The sequence below is a fragment of the Pyrgilauda ruficollis genome, unplaced genomic scaffold (assembly GCF_017590135.1).
Source record: "Pyrgilauda ruficollis isolate IOZ18807 unplaced genomic scaffold, ASM1759013v1 scaffold95, whole genome shotgun sequence".
NCBI lineage: Eukaryota > Metazoa > Chordata > Aves > Passeriformes > Passeridae > Pyrgilauda > Pyrgilauda ruficollis.
The window spans coordinates 575300-584888 of NW_024531599.1; the positions used below are offsets into that span (position 1 = coordinate 575300).

General features: G+C 48.4%; 1 protein-coding gene across 1 annotated transcript in view; it reads left to right on the plus strand.

The window, feature by feature from the left end:
* PKP1 (plakophilin 1) overlaps positions 1-8993 on the plus strand; it is a 43860-nt gene extending 34867 nt beyond the window's left edge. The window contains exons 10-13 of the mRNA XM_041489536.1: positions 1574-1727; positions 2169-2355; positions 7395-7479; positions 8922-8993. Coding sequence (XP_041345470.1) covers positions 1574-1727; positions 2169-2355; positions 7395-7479; positions 8922-8993 — 498 coding nt within the window. The remainder of the gene's footprint in view (positions 1-1573; positions 1728-2168; positions 2356-7394; positions 7480-8921) is intronic.
* Positions 8994-9589: the final 596 nt, after the last annotated feature.

The following is a 9589-nucleotide window of genomic DNA, read 5'->3' on the forward strand; positions in this document are numbered from 1 at the left end:
TGTCACATGTGGGGAGTGTCCCACCCAGAGACACAGGTGACTCACTTGGAGCCTTCCCTGCTGGGATGGCATTAACCTGCCAGCTCTGATCTCCTTTTGTCACAATGATATCCATGCTAAATAATTGGGAACCTTGACTTTTGGCAATTTAACTAAGCAGTGCCATGAACCAGAAGGTGGAGAGAGGCTGTCACATATGGGTAGAGCTGGTCAGGGAAATGGGGCTGGAGTTCTGTGCTCCAGGGAGAAGAAAATTTCAGCAATCAACAACATTGCACAAGGGACAAACAACCAAACCCAGCTCTGACAGTGCTGGAGCAACTTAATGCAGCCTCCTGGCATGGAATGGCTGAAATTTGTCTGGATGTGCAGAAGTGGTTCCTCCCCTCTAGGGTCTCATTCCAGCTCAGAGCTGGAGCTGGAGTTGCTGAGTTTGCTGTCATTTGATGGAAAGTGAATCTGGGGATGAGCTTATGGAGCTTGCTGTGATCCTTTAGCTCATAGAGGATAGCTCTGAATATCGTTCAACTACGCTTTACACACCCCAGTCCTGCTGGTGTGAATGTGGAACAGGGCACGTGTTTTCCAGACCCTTCTCTCCACTCCCGTCTCACTGTTGACAGACATGTGTCTCCAGTAGCCTTTCTGGTGGGGCAGCTGAGAAGTTCAGTTTAAGCTCTGTTAATAAGGGCAGTTTACTCAGGAGATATGCTTGAGCTCATCTGCCCTGGCTGCATCCTGGGACCTTCTACATTTACAAGCACAAGATCCCATTTAAGATGAATATTTTTGGTCCTCAGACTGTTTTTTAAAGGTATCCATTATCTGTTCCTGCTCCCCAACAGCCCATTGTGGCATGGCAGGGAGCTGTGAAGGGCCAGGGCAGAGAGCTGCCAGGGGGCTGTGGAGGGTGAGGGCAGCGTGAACATGAAAGCAAAGCTTCTCCAGCTTTTGGAATGTCTGTTGAGTGATCAACTGCTCCACTGGGGCTCCAGAGAACAGCTCCAGCTGCATCACAGCACATGAGAGGCTGACTTTTCAAATGTCACAGAATAATGGAATCATTAAGCTTGGAAAAGCCCTCTAACATCACTAAGTCCAGCACCCATGTTCACCACTAACCCATGTCCCCAAGTGCCCCATCGAAGTACTTTTTGAACATTCCCAGGGGTGGTGACTCCACCACTGCCCTGGACAGCTGTGCCACTGTTTGGCAACTGCTTTGGTGAAGAATTTTCCCCAGTATCCAATCTAAGCCTCCCCTGGGGTAGCTTGAGATAATTTCCCCTTGTCCTGTCCCTTGTTCTGTGGGAGCAGAACCCAGTCCCCTGCTGGCTGCAGCCTCCTGTCAGGGAGTTGAGGAGAGCCAGAAGGTCCTCCCAGAGCCTCCTTTTTTCTAGGCTCCCATAACTGTGGGGAAGAGAGGTAAAACTGACAAAGTGGGATTATGGCAGCAGGAGAAAGGATTGTACAGTGCTCATTTTATGGTACAGTCACGTTCCTCCAGGCCTGACCATCATCCCAACTGTTTCCCCCGGCACTGTAAGTCATGGACACCTCTGTTGTCCCTCAGATGTCCAATGCCATGAGCCAGTTGATTGGGCTGAAGGAGAAGGGGCTGCCCCGCATCGCTCGGCTGCTCCAGTCCAACAGCTCCGATGTCGTCCGCTCCGGGGCCTCTCTGCTGAGCAACATGTCCAGGCATCCTGTGCTCCACAAAACCATGGGTAAGTCCCTCCCCCATGCTGGATCCCAGCTTTCAGCTCTGTGGGGTCTGCCTGCCCAGCTCGCTTTGTAAGAGAGACTTAGCCATGCTCCAGAACTGGGCAGAGCAGTGTCATTTCCTCTGGCCCCGAGGACAGTCACCAGTGCTGTGTGACAGTGCTGTGCTTTATGGACAGTGACAAACCTGCAGGACCATGAGGGTGGTAGTGTTTTGGGAACTGAGTTGGACCCCAGTGTCTGTGGCCAACAACACTGCCCTTCCAAAGACCTGGAGCCCTTGTTTTGTCTTGGGAAAATCCACTGATGACGATGATGCCATTGCTGTCCACACTTCCAGTGTCTCCCTACAGAGATAACTGTGCTTGCTGTTAATACAAATAGCATCATTCAGTTGTGTCAGATTGTGTTTAATTGTTGATTGGAACATTCCTCCACCTCTTTAGCTCACCAGGTGCTCCCAGATGTGTCCCGTCTCCTGTCGTTCCAGTCTGGAAACACCAGCAGCTATGGGGAGATCATGACATCAGCTTGTTACACTCTGAGGAACCTCATCATGTCCAACCCCCACCTGGGAAAATCTTACCTGTCCAGCAACTTGCTAAATAATGTAGTGAGCCTGTGCCGGAATGGGTGAGTGTGGGGCACAAGGCAGGGGCAGGGACAGAGCCAGACTGACCAAAGAGCCTTCCCGGCACCCTTTGGAGTCAGACTAGAGCATTATTCCCTCCTAATAAAGGAACTGGTTGTGTTGGTGGGCAGAAATCCTCAGCACTGGTTTCTTGGAAACAGGCAGGAGCCATCCAGGGTGGGATTTGCAAAGGGGCCTCTGGAAACTTTCTGGCTGAATTTTAGGAAATTCTAAAAAGAACTGAAGCACCAACATCTTAAAGTCTTTTAAAAATAGTAGTTACAGAGCTTATGAAAAAAAGGAGAAGTGACTTTTTACACAAGCAGATAGTGACAGAAAAAGCGGGGATGGTTTCAAACTAAAAGAGAAGATATTTATACTGGATATTAGGAATAAATTCTTCCCCATGACAGTGGGGAGGCCCTGGAACTCCCCACTGTTGGGAGTTGGTTGTCCAGGCAAACTGTGGCTCCTCCATCCCTAGAGGTGTCCAAGGCCAGGTTGGATGGGGCTTGGACCAACCTGGGCTAGTGGAAGGTGTCCCTGCCATGTCTAGGGGTGGGACTGGATGATCTTTAAGGTCTATTCCAATTCAAACCATTCTGGGGTTCTCTGATCTATAAAAAATTCCAGCCCTCACAACAGGGGATGTCAGTGACTTCCTGGCTCCTGGGCTTCCCTCAAACCTTGTCATGAAGGTCAGTCTGAGCTTCAACACTGCAGGTATACATGGATTGTGCTTAAGTTTTATGTACAAATCTGTTCATCTTTTAGTTGAATCATCTTCCTCAAGATGCAGCTCTGGGGCAACATAGGCAGGAATTATTTTAAGTACCTTCCTGGTGTACTCCTGTATTTTACACCAGCTGAGCAATCTCATCATATTTTACCTCTTTCTATTTTAGGACTTGGTTTGGGTTTTGATGGTAGGAATTCTGCCCTATTTGTTATCCATATTCCCTGCAGCACAAGCCTGTCAAGCCTTGCCAAGTTCTGTGTTCATTTCTGGCCAAACTGGTGCTAAACTGCCATTGTCTTTGACCATGTTCTCTCCTTCCTAGGCTTTCATCTCTCCTGCCATCTGTCTTTGTTTTAAAATGCCTTAGACAAGTAACCCATTGTTTTCTGTTGTGAAAATCCATTTGCATGCCTTCATCATCCTTTGATAAAGTTATTCCAATCCACCTCTCGTTCCATGGCAGAGACGCTCTCTGTCATTACACGGGGCCTCCTTGTTTAGTTTGGGCCTGGGCCAAGGAGCATTGCTCTATTTGCTGCTTTTACTTGCTTCCACTCTCCAACGAGCCCAATTACCATGAAACCCAGCCCTCTCCTAAGCCCTCATTGTTTTGGATGGTATTTACTCGTGCTGAAGTCCTGCTGTGGCTCCCTCAGACCAGTGCTCAGTAATTTGCTGCTCCAGCACAGCCTTGCACAACCTGGGCTGGGAACACTTTAATTGCCTTGGCTGTTGGGGATGAGCTTTCTTGGAGGTGACTCACTGAACTGTGAGGAGTTACCAAACTCTGGAGATGTCTCCAGGCCTGCCTGGATCACAAAGTCCTCCTGAGAAACTCCCCAGTTCTTACAATGTCCAAAACTTGAGTTGTTCCTTTGCCTCCATTATTTATTTTTGTCCCCAAAGATTTTTATGCTGTTGACTTCTTAGGGAAAAAGAAAAAGAGAACAATTTCCACCCAGGACTAATCTTACTTGCCCAAGCTGTATTATTTCAGGCTGTTCCAGCAGAGCAGATGTTGGAGAGACTTTTAACTCTTGCTGGGTCCCAAGGTGTAATTTTCCCAGTGTCACATGTTGCCTGTGAAGATAAACAACAAAAATTAGGGTGGGATTTGTCCAGTCCTACATCAGAAAGAGCCTCTCCCTCCCCAGTGGAAATCAATAAATCTCCACCTCTCCTGGGGGCTGGCTGAAGCCCCCAGGTCCCCACTGAGGTTCTGAATGTGGTGAGTCCCACATCATCAACCTCCTCCTTCCCAGCACTGCAGGCAGTAGAGAGAGGGGGGACAGGGACTCAGGGGTGCCCCAGTCACCAGGGAGAACCCAGGGACACCCTGCATGCACCCTGTCAGGATTTTGCCATTTTCTCTGTTAATCTGCCTCAGGTCCCTGTGGACATTCCCTGACCCCCAGGCTGGGGTTGGTGTCTGGGTGCTCCCTCCCTCTGTCTCCTCTGCCACCCACAGATCCTGCCCTGTGTTTCTGAGCTGGGCTCTCACTGCATTACCAGCTGCAAACCAGGAGCTCCACCTGCTCAAACAGCTTCAGAGTCATAGCTTAGAAAGAGACTCCAGGTTCCAGACCAGTGAGTTAGGCATCTTGCCCTTTCCCATGTTCTCCTCCCTTCCCATGTTTCTTTCTCCTCATGTTTCTCATAGCTGGGTTCTGACAGAAAGGCAGAAAGGGTTCAGCAGTTTATCTGATGGATGTGGTTTCTTCTTCTTCCTGGAACGTCCCAATTAAGTAATTGTCTGTGTTTCCTGCAGATGCTCTCCTCTGTGACATGGAGTTCATGGTCAAATGGGGTTCCTTCACTCTTCATTATTTTTAATTCAAGTTGCCAAAATATTGAATATTTCCTTCAGTTTCTGGTGGTGTTTCTGAAAATCAAGCCACTGGACGTGATGGGGTGTTTGGTTTCCTTGTCATTTTTCTTCCCCAGCTGTCTGAAAAACATTTCTCTGCTCATTTTCAAGCAACATTATTTCACTAATTGAATTTAAATTCTCATCATTAATTCTACTGGCTGCACTCAAAGCTTTTCCCAAAATCTCTCCTTGTGCTTTAGAGTGTCACATTTGCAGTTTATCCCTTTACCATGGATTTATTTACGTTTCTCTTTGTTCCTTCACTTTTAACACTTTTGCTATTGCAGTTTTATTTTTGCAGTTCAGTTGCACCACAGCATTTCCCCAAAATTAATCTTTTGAGAAACTCAGGTCTTCCCTTGATTATTCCCTGTGCCTGAGAGTTCTTCTCATCCACACATTTCCAATTTCCCATTTCTGCCAAAGATTGCACCTTGATATCAATTTCATAATCTCTTACATCCTGAAGAAATCCTTGTTCTGGGAGTTCCTTGGCATTCTCAGTGACGCACCTTAAGTTCTTTGTACATTTGTCCTTTGAGGAAGGATTATTTCTCCCCATTATTTGATATCTGTGGACAAAATTCTTGTCTTTTTTGCCCCATTCTGTTTCTCCCCATTCCCCACCATCACCTTTTTATTGTGTTGTTTGTTTTGTTGAGTCTGTAGCTTTTTGGATGACTCCTGCCACTGCCACCAGGGGACATCTCCCTCATTACCTTTCCACAATTTTTCATTAATAATTCTATTTCTAAAAGACAGGCAGTGCTTAAAATCAACTTTGATTTTCAGGCAATTTGGTATTAAGGAATTTCCCCCCCCAAATCGGCTGTCCTTGATATTCTGCTCCATGTTACCCACTACTATATTCAATATTCACACTATTTTGTTTGAGATATGCTGCTTTAGCTACTGAAGTTGGCATCACAGCTTCACCAGCTCATATTGAGCTTTTTGTACCTAAATTATAGCAGTCAATGCTGTAAGAAACAGTCAGTGCCAGTTCTTCAATTGAAGAGTACAGAACAACTTCTGCCTGAATTCATAAATGATTCAGGTACTGATGCTGGTAATTTTGGCTTGAAAATACAAAACTTCTGAGGTGTTCTCTGGAGACATAGTGGCAAAAAGTACATATTTGGCATCATTAGAAGTAATTTTTTTCAAAAATAAGAGAAAATTGCTCTGGTTTAGGAAGAGAGAAACAACTTGAAACTACAAATCTTTGAAGAAGAGAGTTCAGTTCATGCTCTGCGTGTCTGATCGTAGCTACCCTTGGGTTTGTAGGGATTTAATGGCTTTTCAGCTACAGACAACATTTCAGGCAAAAAATGTTTTAAAACATTGTCATTCTGGTGATAGAGCATAGTGTGTTTATAACTACTGAAAAGATTTGGCAATAAAACCTGTTTTTTCTGTCCCAAAGCATTGCTCAGGAATTTCTGGCTGTCCTCCAGCCCTCCACACAACACTAGGAGCTGCACAACACCTTTGAAGTTTATGACCAAGTTAAACTCAATCATTTCTTTGGTAACAGCTGCTGTGTATGTCAGAGAAATGCCTCAAAATTTACTGGATGTGGTTCCATCCCTGTCCTCCCACACTCCAAGTGTGGAGTTGATGTCCCAGGTTCCTCATGATCTATTGGTCCCATTTCTTGTAGGCTTTTGGGGACTATTTTGAGGAATGTTTTGAGGACTGTTTTTGAGGGCATGAGGTTTTGTGGAGCTGTATCAGACAGGGAGGGCCCTGAGCTTGGTCCTGTTCCTCTCCATCATCCTGGGTGGGACAGGCTGGGGCTGCTGCCCTGAACCCAGAGCAGGAGTCTCCCACAGCCAGAAGGAGGCCCAGGAGATCAGGAGCAGCCATGGGAGCTAGCAGGGAGGGGATATCTGGGTATGAAATGTTCCAAAATTATAAAAGGTCCTGCGATGACTCACGGTTTCGAGCTGTTACGTGAGCAGGTATCTGTTCCCTTGTGCTGAGTAAGGGCTCTGGGCTGCTTGCAGATGTTGTTATTGCAAAGGCTTCCATCTCTTGTCCTCTCCAGGCAGCTCCAGGCCCGCTCCTCTGCCCCCTCCCAGGAGATCCACCCACGCTGTCCCTGCAGACTCCAGCAAAGGGCTGGCACTATTTCCCTTCTCTTTCCCTCTCTCAAATTTCGGACTCAGCTCAGTTTTATGCTCATTTTCCCGCTCAGATCCTCCCCTCTCTTTCATTTGCCCTGCTGTGGTGACAGTTGTTGTCACACAACATTGCTGAGAGAGCAGGAGGGTGTTACTGACAGTCTGTTCGTGGCTAGCCAGGCTCCCAGCTAGAGCTGGGTTTGTCCCAGTGGTCAGCAGTGCCTGGGTTTGTCCCCGTGGTCAGCAGTGTCTGAGGGGTGCTGCTCTGTGCCTGCCATAATTCTCCTGTTGCTTTCACCTTCCCAGCTCCTGTCCAAAAGCGGCTGAAGCTGCTCGACTTCTCCTGACAGACCTTTGGTCCAACAGGGAGCTCCAGAGTGTGCTCAAGCAGGTAAGGACAACACTCCTGCTTCTGGGAGTCAGGAACAGCCCTGGGTTGTTCACCTGCTGAAGTGGGGAGCTGGTAAAGGCCCTGATCCAGCAGCGAGTAGGGCAGGGCCCAGGAGGAGCCTGGGGCACTTGGGCACGCGCCCGGGATCTGAGCAGGTGGCCACTGCTGGGACTCGCTTTGGGGACAAAAGCAGATGGTGTCATGCCTGTGTCAGACATGTTCCTCCCTCGGGATGGTGCTGGAATGCTCCCCAGCACAGCCCCCTCACTCTAGGCTGGGACACGCTGGGTGTTTCACCCTCTTTTAGGGGATTCCCTTCACTGCAGTCCATCAGGTCCCAGCAGGTGCCTGACAAGGTCCCTCCTCTCTTTCCCCCCATTTTCTTCTGTGTCCATAGCCCTGCCCTGTGGTTACATCCCCCTGCAGTCAGAGTAAGCTTTCAAACCAAGAGGAGGGGAATATTTAGGATTTGTTTTAATCCTTGCAAGAGAAGCTGGGAAAGTGCAGAGCCAGAGCCAGAGCCAGCTCCAGCTCCAGCTCCAGCTCCAGCTCCAGCTCCAGCTCCAGCTCCAGCTCCAGCTCCAGCTCCAGCTCCAGCTCCAGCTCCAGCTCCAGCTCCAGCTCCAGCTCCAGCTCCAGCTCCAGCTCCAGCTCCAGCTCCAGCTCCAGCTCCAGCTCCTGGCTCCTGGCTCCAGCTCTTGGCTCCAGCTGCTCCCAATTCCCAGCTCCTGCTCCCAGTGGATTTCTTTAAACAAGCTGGGTTTTTCCAACTCAAAAGCAGCAGCACCTGCAGAGAGTACAGGGCCAAATTAAAGAGAAGGAGGGATCCCTACAAAGGGGAGCACCTGGAGGCAAAAGCACACCATCCAAAGTCTGTTCCCATACTCCCGCCAGTGAGGGCTTTCTGCACAGGAGCTCGGGTAGTTTTGTGCCAGGCTCTGCTCACAGCCCGTGCCAGCTCATTTTAGTGTGACTGAGTCACTCTGGTGTTCACACACAGGTTTATTGCATAGGTACCTGTCAGGGGAGGAGGATGGGAGTCTGCAGGGGTACATGCACCATGCAAAGACTTCTGCTCTTTTTTCAGGATGAGGAACTAAATGAAACAATACTCAGTGAATGATTCAATAAGAGTTTCCTCCAAAAACCTGGAGGGGTCCAGCTCTGGGTTGATGGAAGGCAATGCAAGGAAAAGCAACCTGGTCTAGAGGAAGGTGTCCCTCCCCATGGCATGGGGTGGAATGAGATGAGCTTTAAGGTCCCTTTAACCCAAACCATCCCATGGTTCTGTGATTCTATGGAGTTCATCAGTAAGGGTGACAAAGGTACCCAGAGGGCTGGCAGAGGAGGTTGGCTGAGGATGAGGCACATTTTTCTCAGTTACTGCTCTCAGTGTAGAAACTGATATGCACTCACTGCACTTCATGTTTCTGCTTTTTTAGCAAGGGTTTGATAAGAACATGATGGGATCTTTAGCTGGAACAACCTTCAGGACCCTCTCCTCCAGATTTTAGAGCCTCTCCATGCACATTCAGGCTGCAGGTAAGAACATGGCCCTTGTGGTGGATTTGGGGCACAGGAATCATTTGAGATTATTGCTACTTTTGATCACCCCAAAAGTGTGTTTGTGAGATTTTCATCCCAAATTTTCCCAGCCCAGTCTATTAATGTGAGAGGTCAGAGGCTGTGCTTTTCCTGGACCCAGGGCAGATGTTGCCCTCACTGCCCAGCTGTGCATTTTGGAGATGCTCAGCACAGATGTCACAGGACAGACAAAGTTGCTGGGCTCGACTGTGCCTCTCCCTTCCTTTGCCAAGCAATCACTGATTCAGTGCATTTTTCCAAACCCTCACAGGTGGGGCTCTTCCTGGATTCTTCCTGGCACTGCCCTCATTCCTGAACTTTGAGCAGTGTTATTCAGACAGTGCCAGTAATGTGCAGTGAATTCCAGCACATCCACGGCTTCAGCCATTAGCCTTAGCAATTGTTTGAGCCCTTAATCTGCCTGTCAACCTCAGGTCAGAGTTGAGAATCACATTCTGTCAATTGAAAATCCCAATAGAGATTCCAGGGAAGAGAAACCATGGGCAGAATTTCCAGGGCATTGTTA